The sequence below is a fragment of the Procambarus clarkii genome, chromosome 34 (genome assembly GCF_040958095.1).
Source record: "Procambarus clarkii isolate CNS0578487 chromosome 34, FALCON_Pclarkii_2.0, whole genome shotgun sequence".
Classification (NCBI taxonomy): Eukaryota; Metazoa; Arthropoda; class Malacostraca; order Decapoda; family Cambaridae; genus Procambarus; species Procambarus clarkii.
Genome location: NC_091183.1, coordinates 38,803,762 through 38,820,317, shown reverse-complemented (window position 1 = coordinate 38,820,317; position 16,556 = coordinate 38,803,762). Strand labels below are relative to the sequence as shown.

The window sequence follows — 16,556 nt, the reverse complement described above, 5'->3', positions numbered from 1 at the left end:
GCACACACATTTTATCAATTTTAATATACTGTACAGTAGTTTTATTGTAAGCAAAAAACACTTTTGTTGTTTCTTAATACTGTACAATAAAATATAAAAATTATCAAATTAAATGAAGAGAGATATAGCAGCAATATTTTAATCAATGTTTTGTTAAATGTGTCTATATTTCTTGTACATGAAATTATAAAACATTAATGAACAACTTCATCACTAGACAAACAGCAAGCTTCAACCTTACAATAAGTATCATATCTCCAAGGAAATTTAAAGTTTTTATTATTTTACAAATACATAGAGCAGTTTTATAACATTCACTGGTACATAAACCAGTATTGTAGCACTGTTGAATTCTTAAACTTCAAATTTAGGTAATCAGGAATATGGTAATTTTTATGCCAAGCAAGTTCAAATCTTTAATTGGCAGGATGAACAGTCATATACACATAAACAACTACAGCATTTAAATTCCAATTCAATCTAAGTTTGCACACAAGTTTGCATTCCTGACTATGTTGTCACCTGTAATAGTATAGAAAATTGACTCAAATAAAATTTGCAATTAAAATAAAGGCTTTACTGCATATGATTATATGTGTTGCAAGAGATAACCAAAAAAAAAATAATAATATACTTCATGAATACAGAGCACACAGCCAACATGACAAACATTATCTATTTTTTGTTAAGTTCATACCATACTTTTTTGTGCAAGGTTTTATTCAGTCAAGACTCCTATATAAACTAACAGATGGTATAATATCTAAATAAAACATTAAAGATGACACGAAGCCTTGATATGCAATATTAAATTAATTTTGATAAATAATGCGTTTAAAACCTGGCTGCAGAGAAATAATATATTGAAAGTACAACTACAGGTATAATGTGCTTATAGATATGACTATTTTGTATGATACGATATGCTCCCTGAATACTGTACTATACTTACAATTACAAATAAAAATAGTAGAAAAACCCTTAAAGAATAATAAACTCATACTTCGATGCATTTGATGCATTTTAAACATGGCAGCATTTGCTGTTCATATAAAATTTTATAATATTTTGTGCTTAAGGTCTGTACAAGCCTCATATCTTTGAAAATACATAATACTAATTAATTGCAGTTATCACATTACAGAACAAGACATTTGCCTAACCATAAGACTGAAAAGTATTGTAACATATCAGTTTCATTTTTATAATAAAGTTTCCAATATAGTACAATACTTGTTATGGCAGTGATACTTTGCAGTTTACTATTCATTCTTCCCATATGTGATGATGAATACAAGTTTGTAAAGAAAAAATAAATTTTTAGTCAATTCTGCATTCATTTTGTCCACACAAATAAAGCATTTTCAAAACCATTTTTTTTATTTTTTTTTCAAATATATCTATTTACAACTGGTTCATAAACAGAGCAAATGTTTATATATCACACAATACACCTTGAAGCATTTGCTTGTAAAGTGATATGCAAAGCAGCTCAATCCGTGTCTTTACTAATAGTGTCTTGAATCAGAATTGGGGCTTACTTGTGCAAATACTGTATATACAGGCCAAAGATGGCAGTGGACAGTCAGTCCCACACTTACTTTAAGGCTTTGGTTTTCAGTGGGGTAAAATACTTGGGGTCATAGACGGGATGACTAAGCTTTATCTAAGAGAAAATAATATACATATGAAATGTCATTTGAGACCTTACAAGATACACGTGACCTAAATTGCCAAGAGAGGCAGGAGAGTATTTATGCATTGCAAGCCCATAGGTGGATATAAACATTATTTTTTAAATAAATTTATGGAAACTTTTAATGGATCACTAAAGTAACAATGACACTTTTAATCTATTCATTACAATGTAGACGCAGTTCTCACAGACTTCTGTGGAGGGGATATTTATATGTATGCTACCTGCAGAGCCATACCTCAACACTTACCTTTACAAGGTAATATTTATACAAGTTTCTTGTATAATTAAAAAATGATTATTTAAATGATTTTAACTACAATTTGAATTAATGCTGTATATTATATTAACTATTTATGAGATTAGAACTAAATTTCAATCCAGAGTTTAGAAGGACACAATGCAAAATTCTTGAAGACCTTAGACAACATTCACAAATAAAAGTCATCATGTAATGGTATTCTTTCATACAATTTATCTACAAATTTAACATCAACATAATTGTTTATACAGTAACTACTAGCTTAAATAATGATCTTAGAATGTATTTAAACTGAAACATATACCATGTATTATCATGTATGATTTATGCACACTAAACAAAAAGAATTATTTTAGTGAAAATTATCAACATTAAACAAAGTACAGTTTTCAAGATAAGAGAGCTTGAAGGTGAGTCTCTTAAACCAGGCCATTATTGAAGTGTATAAGATGATTCAAACTAAGAAAAAGGTTTAGGAGTTTGCAATTTCAGTTTGTGGAATATGGTGCAAAGTGGAAGTCAGGCTATTTGCCAGTTCATACCCAGTTTATGGTTGGTCATAATAGTCATTGCAGAGTTGGTCATAATGGTCATTGCAGAGTTGGTCATAATGGTCATTGCAGAGTTGGTCATAATGGTCATTGCAGAGTTGGTCATAATGGTCATTGCAGAGTTGGTCATAATGGTCATTGCAGAGTTGGTCATAATAGTCATTATAGAATAAAAACTTGAATTATTAGGACTAAGAACAAATTTATTGCCAAAACTATGATTAGGCAACTTTAAAATTTAGTATAGTACAGTAATGCTATTTTCATATATTCAATGTGGTGTATTTGTGTAGAATAAATTTTACCCTAGCACAGTACTTAAAATATTTTTATATACGTCATGTCAAAACTAAAAAATATTAGAAGAGTATCTGTACTAGAAAAATTAAAAAAATGACAACATTTACTTTTAAATGAAGAGACCTTGTATTATGCTTAAAAATGTATTAAATATTAAACTATAATTCTCACTGAAGAAAACTGTATGCCAAGCTTTTGCCGATAATGATCACTTGTCCTACCAACCACTTGGGCTGGACAGTAGAGCGACGGTCTCACTTCATGTAGGTCGGCGTTCAACACCCGACCGTCCAAGTGGTTGGGCACCATTCCTTCCCAGCCGTTCCATCCTAAATCCTTATCTCTTCCAAATGCTATATAGTCATAATGATTTGGCTCTTTCTCCTGATAGTTCCCTCCCTTCCCCATAGAAAGTTTTCCATTGTCAGGGACAGGAAGCCTTTTAGGCTTATTGAGGTCCTCGTAGGCCCGTAGGCACCTTTCTTAGGTTGCAACCTACAACAACTACCTAATTTCCTGGTACCTATTTACTGATTTACTGCTGGTGAATAGAAGCATGAGGTTATCTTGAGATGATTTCGGGACTTAGTGTCCCTGTGGCCCAGTCCTCGACCAGGCCTCCTTTTTGTTACACATTCCCTGGAAACAGCCCATAGTAGCTGTCAAACTCCCAGGTACCTATTTACTGCTAGGTGAACAATGACAGCAGGGTGAAAGAAACTATGCCCATTTGTTTCCGACTCCACTGGGAATTGAACCCGGAACCTCAGGAATTTGAAGTGCTGTCCACTAAGCTGTCAGGCCCCGTATGTCGGCTATGTCAGTTCCTCATGTTCCTTATGTCAGGAGACATAAGGAAATGTGCTAAAATGTCTCGTGACACTAAATATGGCTTATAAAGCAGCTTAGTCTATTCCAGCTGCATCAGCTAGCGGTTTCACAACTATAAGACCTAATCACTTAAACAAAGATTGACCTTGCATTTGAAGTAACACCAAATCTGCACTAGTAAGTGTCCCTAAGCCAGCACCAGCAAGTGTTCCTAAGTGTGCATTAGAAAGTGCCCCCCATGCTTGCACTAACAAGTACTTTATCACACAAGTATCAACAACATATGCCTGATGGAAGTCTACAAGGTCATTAGACCCTTCTTTTTTGTGTGTTCCTCTGTGACATCAGAAACAATGATGTCACAGTTTGATAAATGATGAAACAATTGCCTCTGACACTTCTTCACCAAGGTTCCTGTGAGAATAGTCAGCCAGGAACTTACTGACATGCTGACACCAAAATCAGTTCAGGTTGAAATTTCCCTGGCTTGTGAAGTAGTCCTAATAGATTGAGCGTACATTACCAGCATGCAAAATGTAGTTTCCAGATACAATACATTTGTTTAGGCAGATAATTTATGATGTGAACCCATCTTTAACATGATATAGAGACAATGGTGCCTTGATACCATCACTAAGACATCAAACAAAGTACTCTATACTGTATTGTATTAATAAGGTTGGAAAACAGGTCATGTTACTTAATTATCCACTGACCCAGACTTGATTAACTATTTGACTAGCTTTCTCTTTGCTGAAGAGGATTCCAGTGGTGGTCAAAATATCCAACACTACATGCCAGTGCATATAATTATTTTCCCTGTTGTCAGGGACAGGAAGCCTGTACTATTGACAGGATGAAACCCACAATAATTGAATATCTCTCAGATACCAATTTTACTGCAATATGAAAAGACCTATCAGGTGAAAGGAAATGTGCAAAAAAATTTTTTCGCACACAGGAAGTGAATCCGGGTCCCTGGATTGTGAACCAAGGATGTAGACTACAGAAATAGATATTACCATATACCCAAACAAAACTATTGTACTGTATTTGTACATACACAGTACATGCATATGTACAGTACACAGTACATATAGTACTGATTTTCTCATACACAGTACAATACTACATATAGTATGATCTTTATTTGGTTACTCGTTTTTCAGGCCACTGGTTAGTTAGGATGGGATCTGATCTGAATAACATTGCTGAGATTTCAGAGAACTATCTGAATGATCCAGAAGTTGCTGAATATGCACAACTACAAGGCATTAGCCTATCTAGATTATAGAGATAAACATAAAAATATTAAAATACAGTATGGTAGTTATAAAATCTTGATTATTGTCAAAACAAATAATGTTTAGAATTGCAATATTTATATGACATTATAATTATTAGGGGAAAGTTGCTAAACCAGTATGACTATACATGTATAGTATAGCATTTACCTGGCAAAATAAGAGATCTCTTTTACCCTGATGTGGCCCATGCACTGTGGGCCCAATGGTATGTGTTCCAACACTATCACCCATGTGAATTTTACTCCTTACTGTTCATAACTGAACACACCTTTGTGCACATTTAACCATGCAAAATATTATACAATATAACCAATGATTGTTTTATAACATTAATATATATATATACACACTTTCTTTTTCACTTGAATTAATGAAGATCCTCCATAATTTTCTTTCAGTCTATGTTAGCCAAACTATCCTCCCTAATGAACAAATCCACAAGGGTCATGATAAGGGTTCGAACCTACGTCCAGGATGATCCTAGATGCGCCTTAATTCGACTGCGCCATCACATGGTAACAGAATTGCAACCTCGTTGTGTCTCAGAGAGGCTGCGAGAACCGTATGAGGACAGTAGCACTTCCAGTAGCAATTCTTTTACCATGCCGTGGCGCAGTCGATTAAGTCAATGTCTGGGATCATCCCGGATGTAGGTTCGAACCCTCATCACGGCCCTTGTGGATTTGTTTATTTGATGTATCACACTATTGTGATTTCTCTGTGTATCCTCCCTATATTTATTTTCTTTGTTGGATATTGTCTAAGTGCCAATATCAAACTTATTTGCACAAAATCCTCACTTCTAAAACATGATAAATTTTCTCCAACAATTTGGCCTTTTCACCCATGTTCAGGTACAGTACCTCTTCTTTCTCCTAACTATTCTAGCTAGACTACTCTTGTTGGCAGTTATATTTTTGTCTTGTGGATAATTAAATATCAAAAGAAAATACCAGTACAGTACATAAAAATTTAAGCCACAACAAAAGCCAATGCCAAGGTTCCACAGAGGAAGAGATCGCATGGTGTGGAGGTATCATGCATACTAAATGTATTGTGCTACAGTATTTATACTACGTATAGTATAATTTCAATTAATCAAAAATATAGCAAAATTGTAAAATAATGTTTACTACTAAAACTACGAGAAGAAAATAGTAAAACAATACAATTACAGTAGATGGAATTACTTAATGGAGTTGATTCATATTTAATGGCAAAGACTAACATGAATGTGGATCAAATTTGGAGTTTGGAGGCAATCTGATAAGAAACTTTGTACGCTTTCTGGAAGTTTCATTATAAAGAGGTTCGGACTTGAGAAGTTGCACTGCACAGTGAATTACATTAACTTTTAGTAAACCAAGAGCAGTAGTAATGAGCTACGTAAGAGTAAGATGAAGTAAATAATATTGTACTGCACTATCAATAAAATTTGTTTGTAGTACTATATTCCATTGTACTGTACAGTAGTTGAAAAGTGTGAATGGATACTTACTGTCGGCACGGCAAAAGAATATGGAATAAGTACTAGAACAGCCTTCAGTATATGAAAATGGAAAACCATTTGTTGAAGTTTATGGCTACTAAACTGAGTACAGATGTAAATCAAGTACTAGTACTATGTTGATATTGAAGGCTTCTGAGCACATTTTTGAAAATGCTATTTATGTAATGTTCACATAGCAATACACAACAAGTGAAGTGGTTTGGCACAGAGAACTTAAAACTGCAGTCGGTATGGCTGTTTAATTTTAACTAATTGTAAGCTAATAATGGCTGAATCTAAAAGATTTAATGGCAGGTAGAGCATTGAACAGAATGATTGTGGGGGCTGATCCATTCAAGAACAAATTAAATCTTTAAAATTTACACTTCATGATCAACAACATGATCAGTCTAGTTTCAACAACTAATAATGATGAAAGATCAAGTCTTTAGTAGTACAGTACTATACTACAGGATGGCTTGTACTACAAGCCATCAGAACTACAGTACTGTACTACATTGTGGCTTACTTCAAGCTCAGCAAGCCACAATGTAGAACAGAAAAATAGATGCTTTTGCACCCACAGGGTTATAAACCCATGGAACTGCCTACCAACCTAAGTTGTAAATACCAAGACATTATGTACTTCTAATTAATTTAAAATACAGTACAGATAGAAAAAATCTTGAGGAACAGTATTGGAAAGGGAGAAACTTTGTCAAGCCACGAGCTCCTGTTCCCATCGAGGCTACTAGGAAGAGAGTGGTCCTCAAGTAAATTCAGGTAATACAAAACAAACACTACAAAACTACCACACTATGTTGTTACATGAAACCATTTATAAGAAGCCTCATTTAACTCATGATTTTATTTTTTCATTGTGTGATACATTTCTTAAGCTTTTTTCAACTGTAACCATTGCCATCATTTTACTCTTTCACTTGGAACTTCACAAGTTTGCTCACTAGCTTTTCTTCCATGTCAAGATATCTGCTCTCTTTCCGTTCTTGGTTAAACCAGCTGATAGACATCTTTTCAACATACAGATAGCAAAATTAATAAGGATCATTGAATAACAAGAGGTCGTGCCAACCAATAACAGAACATGAAAATGTGCATTTTTTTGGTGAGGTGGGCCAGTCTGCCAAGACAGCTTGGTGGAGCAGATATCACATTCTTATTCACCAAAAATTTGTATGTTAGCCAATTCCTTCTGGCCAACCAAGTGAAAGTTATCTTCCAAAGAAGTATCCGGTCAAGTATATAGTGGCAGAGAAGAAAAGATAAATGGAGAAAATACAGCCTGGTGTTCATTGACCAGGACATTAGTAAGGAGGAAAGAGAGGATGTTAAGAGAAATACAGAGGGAAAAGTGTCCAACATTACACTAAAGAGGAGAGCTACTGGAAATACACTATAGAAAAAAGTGAATGTAGTTCCAATATTCAAGAATGAGGACAGACATGAAGCACTAAACTGTAGTCCAGTGTCATTAATATGCATTCCGTATAAGATAGTAACAAAAAAGTCATCAGTAAAAGGATTGTATAATAGCTGGGTAAGTAAATTTTATAACAGGCACAACAGCTTCAGAGAGGAAAAATCATGCTTTACAAACTTGATTGAATTCTATGACAGGGTCACCAAAATAAGACAAGCGAAGAAAGAATGGGTAGACTGTATCTTCCTATACTGCCAGAAAGCTTAGATATAGTTCTTCACAAGAGACTAATATACAAGATGGAAAGACAAGTGGGAATAACAGGAAAGGCACTGGATTGGGTATGGGGAGTACCTGATGGACAGGAAACAAAAGGTCATAGTCAGAATGTTTAAGCCAGGCTGAAGAGGAGTGGAAAGTGGTGTTCCACAAGGCCCAGTCCCAAGACCATTGATCTTTCTAATTTATGTCTATGCTTGCAGATAATTAAAAGTTAACAAGGAAGGTAAAAACTAAAGAAGACTGTAGGGCGCTGCACTTTCAAAACTTCAGGGGATGATATTTACAAGAAACAAAAAGAGAAAAGGACTTGGGAATAGAAATAATCCTAAAACTAACACCAAAAGCTTATGTGAACAGGATAACATTTGCTGCCTATGGGAAGTTAGTAAACATAAGTACATCATTTAAGAGTCTAAACAAGGGGGCTTTCAAGTCCATACACACTGCTTATGTGAGACCATTACTTGAGTATGCAGCACCAACACGGAACACATACCTTGTGAAGCACAAAAAGAAACTTGAGAAAGTTCAGAGGTCTGCAACTAGATTAGTACTGGAATTGATAAGGATTAGCTATGATGACAGATTGAGGAAACTCGCCCTTACAATCTTAAAGGATAGAAAAGATGGAGGGGGACAAGAACACTACATACAAGATCCTGAGGAGCATAGAAAAGTGGATAAAGGAAGCCTATTTAAATTATTAGGAGGTAGGACAAGGGAACATCAGTGGAAGCTGGACACCCTGTTGAGCTGGAGAGATGTAAGGAAGTTCTTGTTCCCTTGTACAAGTGGTCAGCAAGTGGACTGCATTGACAGAAGAGGTTGTTGAAACAATTTCCATCCACAACATAAAAAAAAATAACAATGAAAATGTTAATGTTGAGAGGGGTAATTAGCACACCAGCTATAAATGGTGTAGCAAGTAACAAGGCATAAAGAGCTAGAGTTCACTTCCCCCATACTCACTGACAGATAAGTACCATAATTTGATCAAGCAAGGTCCCACTATATAATATAACTTGTTTAAATGATCGATATTGGAATATGAAGCACCAGCATGACGCCCACACTTTACACTTCAGCTTATATAGATATTTAGAAAGATTCAGAAGTTTGCCACCACCAGGCTGGTTCAAAAGTTAAAGGGACTAAGTCATATGGTGGATAGTGAGAGGCTGTTTGGTGGGTCTTGACTAGGATGAAAGGGACTATAACTGAAAACTAAACACAAAATGGTCAGCTATAAGAAAGTACTCTACATGAGAGTAGTGAAAGAGTGAAACACACTAGGAGAGGAAGGGATGAAGACAAACTCCATATATAAGACCAAATACATGTATGATCAGACACTGGGTCAGGACTACATCACACTGGATTAATGGTTAAGAGACCGAGTCCAAGAATTCATGCTTAATTCCCACAAATGCAGTAAAAATCATACATGTATACACCAACAAAATACACCAGTGAAGAGACAATGGAAGATAGTTGAGGAGTGGAACACACTAGGAAAAAAGTATTGAACAGTTCAGCAGTAAAACTAAATTTAAACCAAGCGGTTGGGGACACATTACACAAACACATGAAACAGTCAGGGCCAAGGAGCTGCAGCTCAATCTCAGAAACACAAGAGACAGTACATTTGCACATGCATACATGACACTTACTAGTACCCATCCTTCCCAAATAACTCTACCCCCATTCTTGACACAAAATAAATTCATTTAGTTCACAGAAAAAGCTTTAAAATAGGATTTAAAATAAATGAAAGCTACGAAGAATACTTAAAGTAATATTCTTTACATTACAAGACAGAATGTACATACATTTTTTTGCAGTTCATTTTTTAACTTCTCATAGGATAAGTAGATGGTAGGACATACACTACATCATATTTACCCAATCTATGATAAGTATTATTTTAATATTTTGGCAATAATAATTTTTTTGGTAATAAAGATCTGAGTTTCATATTTTCTATATTTGCTGATGTATCACCAATCAAGTCTTCGTGATTAGCATGCAAATGCACTTGTGTTTCCCATGCCTCCCTTTAGTTCACATGACCAGGACCTACCCTCTGGGGTCACGTGACCAGGCCTTACCCTTTGGGGTCACGTGACCAGGACCTACCCTCTGGGGTCACGTGACCAGGACCTACCCTCTGGGGTCACATGACCAGGACCTACCCTCTGGGGTCACGTGACCAGGACCTACCCTCTGGGGTCACGTGACCAGGACCTACCCTCTGGGGTCACGTGACCAGGACCTACCCTCTGGGGTCACGTGACCAGGACCTACCCTCTGGGATCACGTGACCAGGACCTACCCTCTGGGGTCACATGACTAGGACCTACCCTCTGGGGTCACATGACCTGGACCTTCCCTCTGGGGTCACATGACCTGGACCTCATCTTTAAAAGACTATGTGGCCACCTACAAAATAGTGGCATAAAAATATTTGTATTAATAAATTAGAAACTATGTTTAGAAAACATATTAAATATTATAGAAAATACCAAAACTTTAGGTTTACTCTCTAACATGAGCCAAAAAACTACAATCAATTACCAGAATAACATAATTATTTTCTTTGTGGCAGAACAGATAATTAACCTATCCACTGATTTTCCCACATCATTTCCTAATTTCCCCTACTACTATATAATTTTCTGACTATGTTGACAGTATTTGTACTTCAGTGGGCAATTTGTGATGTCTGTTTGGCATCTGAGGTGGTCTATTGGCCTTTGATTGGTAAGCTGGTATAAAATTAAAAATATGGAAAAGTCACACACAATGTTGCAGATCACTAAGAAACTGGCACAGCGTGCCACCAACGAACATCTCTACCATTGTTAGTTTGAATTGTACATGCACATGACACAAGGCATGTCCCAACTAAAATGGGAACCATATACAATATTAATTCCTCTTTAAGTGGAATATCTTTACCATTAATCTTGTAGAGGTAATGATGTACAAGAACTTTATCTTCACGAAGTGTATAAACATAAGTGTGCTTTATTATATACACGACTACCTTAGGTAGCTAATTTATAATCTTAAACTAACAACTGAGCAGATGATAACCCAACAGCGGAACTAGCAGATATGAGCTGACCCTCTATTGCACCTCAAACATATGTTATATCAACATGTAAATGTAACAAGACAAATTACAACCAACAAAATATTTTGCATCTTATATATCTAAATAAACAACTAATGTTAACTCTCCCCACCCCATGAAAGTGGGAAACTGGGGAATAATGACATCTATTAATTTAAATAAACTTTCAAAAGCCCTCAACTTTTTCATATATGAGTTAGATGCTATTCAGTAAATGTGAATAATAAATTATATACTAAAGTAAACCAGAGGATCAAATCACATCAACCGAGTTATTAACATTTCACTGGCCACAAAGATATTGCTCCTCATTCACAACATACTTCTGCTACTACAGTAAATTTGATCTGTTGTATTTTATATTTATTTTTGTGTGGCAATTGATACATAGGATAACAAAATCAGACCAATATTAACCACACAGTTGCATCTTATGTACTTGAAGCTTTAGATTTATTGTAAAATGCCTGTACATTTATGAAAAATAAACAAATTAATCAATTAAGATTCATCACTGTTTCATTATTTTATTATTAACAACTTTTGTTGTTAATCAGAAAGTTAAAAATATATCTCTCAACAATATACTAAATTTAGTTTTAATTAAAGAGAAATTTGAATTAAAACAATAATAATGATAATTAATCTCATGTGCCACTGTTGCAAATTAAATGTGTCCAAATGATATACCGTACAACAATACCAGTAGTTCCAAAAATGTACAATAATAGTCCAGAAGTTTAAAAGAAAATGTGTGATCTGAGCAATAAAAAAAAGAAACAATTTGTAAAAATTGACCAAAGTTGCCAGCAATGGCTCAGATAATCCTGGGGCTAAAATTATAATGAGAGAAAACATCACATTAGAAAATGTTTATAATACTTTTGCTTTAATTTCTAGTTACAATATAAAATTAACTGTTATACTGACAGTAACATTTTAATCTGCTTAGGAGTGTTGTCATCGTTCAGGTGCTTCGTTGTGTACCTGCAAATATGACAAGGTGTCACTCTGTTTCATCAAAGTGTCAAAATAATCAGATTCAAAACATCAATTAAACAACATAAAACTGGGTTTAAAGACTAAAAGTTTGAAGAGAATATTACAGTACAAATGAAAATACAATACTGTTTGGTTAAATCATATCATAGATGTTTTGAGGGTTGTCACAGGATAATCAAGGGACCCTAGTTGGCAAGTGTGATCGACCAGGTCTGGGTTGAATGTAGAGGGACATGTTCTTAGTCTACCCAGATAGATTGCTTGTATTTTTTACTCATTGTACATTTGGACAATTAATGCTAGTCTTACAGAGCCATAACAATATTTATTAACCTCTACACTGCTCCAATAGCCATTTGTAATGTTTTCTCCATTTCATTTATTAATTATTTTTAAACACGCAGACCTTGATGCAATACATTTAAATAGCTACACCATTTGAGAGTTGATGAAGTTTCTATTTGTGTTAAAATTTGCTTCTTTTACATATACTACAAGTACAGTACATGTACTGTACAGTAGTTTTCAAGAAAAACTTTAATTGAATAAAAGTGCATACTCACTTGAAAGCATCCCAGTCCACTAGGATTCATATAGCCACCAATACAATATTATGTGTCTGAAGTGTTGAAAACTAGATTCTATAATGTATTGTAGTAGTTTATGCCATCATCATTAAGTGTCATCTTTATATTGTTTATCATTTCTAAATTTTTTGCATATCTCATATGTTAGCTTAATTCTCATTTAGTATAAAGTTTACCCCATTATACCTATACAAAATTTTAACAGAATTATTCCAAGTTTGGCCCAAAATGCTTTATGCATTAGTGGTTTTATTTATTATGCAAGCCTTGTACCTTAAAATATACCTCTGTATTATGTTTTTATGTATACGTGTGTGTATTATGAATAAATTAATATTATTATTAGTCTGGATAATCAAGACTCCTGCACTTTATATAAATATATAATATATGCCATACTTTATTATTCATTTCTGAATTCTTAAAGACATAATCACCTGAGAGCATTAAGAAGGTTTTCTGAACTTGATGCAGGCTGATCTTTCAACACTTTCACACATCCTTTCACCTGTAACAGGAATATATTATTAATGGTGTATATGGCAAAACAAATTTATTACCCAAAATTAGAGTTAGTCCTCTTGATTCATAACATGTTAAGTGCTACAGATGCACTACATTATGTACCTCAAAATCTTGTATTTTAAGAGACCCCATTATTCTTTTTATGTTAATATGCAAATTTCAGGTTTTGAGAGAATAAGAAAAGTTCCTTTCTGAGTATTCCTCTCTGATACAATTGGTTTCGACTTTTACAAATAAGTGGTATGCTTGTGTGTGGTGAGCTTTACATGTGGTCTTTCTGGTTCCTCTGACTATGTAGTGGAGACCTGATTGCCACTTGGTGGCTGATGACAAGTACAGAGTTCCCACAGTAGTTAGCACTACTCTAATTGGCCTTCTTTGTGTTCCTGAGTGTAAGTATTGTATGGTACTGCATGCAATTATCTGCATTATGTTTGCACAGGGGCATCAAGGAACAATGCTGCTCTTCTGAAAGGCCAAAATATATTTCATAATCTTCCTTAGTTTCTCTATATTATGTTTTCCACTTACCTTATTTATTATGCATTAAAGAGATACATTGTTTATGTAAAAGTTATGTATGAAAATAAACACAAAGATGTGTTCTAAAATCCACAGAAAGAATATAAAAAAGACAATAAATAGTGAATAATATAAAAACCTGGATGGAATTGAATTCTTCGTAGTCCAAAACATGTTCCATTCTATCAAGATCTTACTTCCATTAGGAACAATATCTATATTGTTATCTAGATGCTTTAATAATAGAAGATCTATAGAAAACCTATCCCTAAATTATCCACTATATAATAATAATAATAATACAGTAATAATAATAATAATAATAATAATAATAATAATAAAAGTAATAATAACAATACAGTAATAGTAATATCAGTAATAATAACAATAATATTAGTAATATTAATGGGATAAAAACCCACACTTGTGGGTTTTTGGGAAATTTATGTAAGGTCTTTCACACTCTCCTGAGTGCTTTATCAAGGTCTGAGTGTGTGATTAGGACGAGACTTACACCTCAATGTAATCATGATTAGACATTGAGATGCAAGTCTTGTCCTAATCACACATTCAGACCTTGATAAAGCACTCAGGAGAGTGCGAAAGACTTGGTATAAATTCCTTACATATATTTCACATATACACAAGTGTGGGTTTTATCCTGTTATTATGCCTGTAAGAAGACATTTCCATTACTACAGTACTACTACTAATAATAATAAAATATTATTTATAAGATGTTTATACAAAGGATCAATTACAATAAACTTACATCAACGTTGGAAGCCTTGACAAACGCACCCACCGGGTGAACATGGTCATAAAGAATAATGAGTGCAACCATGACCCGCAAGATGAAAAGCTGCGTCTCCTCACGCCGGAACCTGGCTATTAAGTCTCTGAAACACAAATTAAATAAGGTCTTTGATAATAATGGTTTGAATTTCCTTAAAGCAAACCATATACAGTAATTTAACATTTCACTTTCTCATAAAAAGGAATTTCTAATACTACTTCACCTTATGCAATTGAATACAGTACTAGAAAATTACATCCTATATTTATAGCTTCTTATACATAACATATGTGGAGAGCTAGTGTCACAATTGATATGTTTATCCTGCAAACTGCCCCCCCATCCATTGGGCAGCGGTGGATAGGTTATAATCACTCAATTACTACCTGCAGTTAGCAAACTGGGGATATTTGGCTACGATTTCTGGTAGCAGATCATTTTGAAAGAAATACTGTATTTACACATCTCTTAAACATTTGTTATAATAATAATAATAATAATAATAATAATAATATTTTATTCAGGAAAAGTACATACACAGATGCAGAGTTACAAACATAATGATGGATTAATAGATAGAACTAGTACATACAATACCTAAAGCCACTAATACGCATAGCGTTTCGGGCAAGGTATGGGGGAAAACTGACATTTATAGAATTGTCTCTGAATTCACGTATCTTTTTGTGAGTAAATTATGTGCCTATGTAACCCTTTCCACTACCGCCCACAAGATGGGTATGGGATGCACAATAAATGAACTAAAACTAAATTTTTTATCCATAAGTATAATTGCACTAAGTCTGGACTTAGTCCAGTCCAGTATAAAGTCCTCCAGCAAGAGTACATGATGTGCAAACAACATTTTAATTTTCCACTCTAACTTGAATTATTCTTTTACTTGAATTTGAAGTAATTACTTCACTGTTCAAACTATTTAAGCATACAACAAAGGGCTTCACCTTCCCCTCTCCCCAGCGCAAATCTGGGAAAATGACATAAGTGTAACAATGAATCAACATTGAAAACATTGATCCGACATTGGTTAAATGTTACATTGATTAAATGTCACTCGATCATGTTTTGTCAGCTGGTTATAATAAGTAATTCTCCTGGAGATATATAATGAAAAGTACAGTAGTTTGAATTGAGAAATACTTACGGATTTTCTAACATTCTTTGGCAGACTTTAGCCATAGTACCCAAGGTTTCTGTTGTATTTTCTAAAGGGATCTCCTTGTGCTGTGTGAGGAAAAGGCAAAATGCAATTAATGAGTGACCTTGAAAAATTCAGGCTTTGAGTGAATATGAAGAGCTCCTTTCACAGCAAGAAACTTGGAAACTCCTCCCAAGACAATCTCACTGATGACCCATTGGACAGATTCGTGATAATCAGGAGAGGCTGGCAAGTAAGGATAATTATAATGGTGGTTGAGGATTGAGGGAAGGTGATGTTAGTTGCTGACACAGCTACCAATGATCTAAGTGGCAGTGACCTGGGTGGAGCCATAGCCATGAACCCATAGACCCCTGGCTAGGTAAGCCAGGGCCATGGCCAAAAATTGGAAAACATCCCCATATCCAGATACTGTACCTCCCATGGAGGTACAGTATATTTACATAAATTTTATGCTATATTTACATATAGCATAAATTTAGATCTTGTCCAGAACAATATACTCCAGATTTTTTAAGTGTCACTGTATGTTACAATTAATTTATATTTCATAAGGCTAATATGCTATGCATTTAGGTGGCTTTGCAAGACTGTACCTTTATTGAACTTATCAGTTACGCCATGTTAATCAATTTCAAGTTGTCTACTATAC

General features: G+C 34.5%; 1 protein-coding gene across 2 annotated transcripts in view; it reads right to left on the bottom strand.

The window, feature by feature from the left end:
- Nucleotides 1-9,940: 9,940 nt before the first annotated feature.
- Nucleotides 9,941-16,556, bottom strand: part of LOC123762078 (CYFIP-related Rac1 interactor B) — a 47,199-nt gene continuing 40,583 nt past the window's right edge. For both annotated transcript variants that reach the window (XM_045748358.2, XM_069335884.1), the window contains exons 7-10: nucleotides 15,890-15,969; nucleotides 14,704-14,830; nucleotides 13,322-13,392; nucleotides 9,941-12,282 (exon numbers count right to left, since the gene is read on the bottom strand). In XM_045748358.2, the coding sequence (XP_045604314.1) occupies nucleotides 12,216-12,282; nucleotides 13,322-13,392; nucleotides 14,704-14,830; nucleotides 15,890-15,969 (345 nt within the window). In that variant the 3' untranslated portion in view covers nucleotides 9,941-12,215. The remainder of the gene's footprint in view (nucleotides 12,283-13,321; nucleotides 13,393-14,703; nucleotides 14,831-15,889; nucleotides 15,970-16,556) is intronic.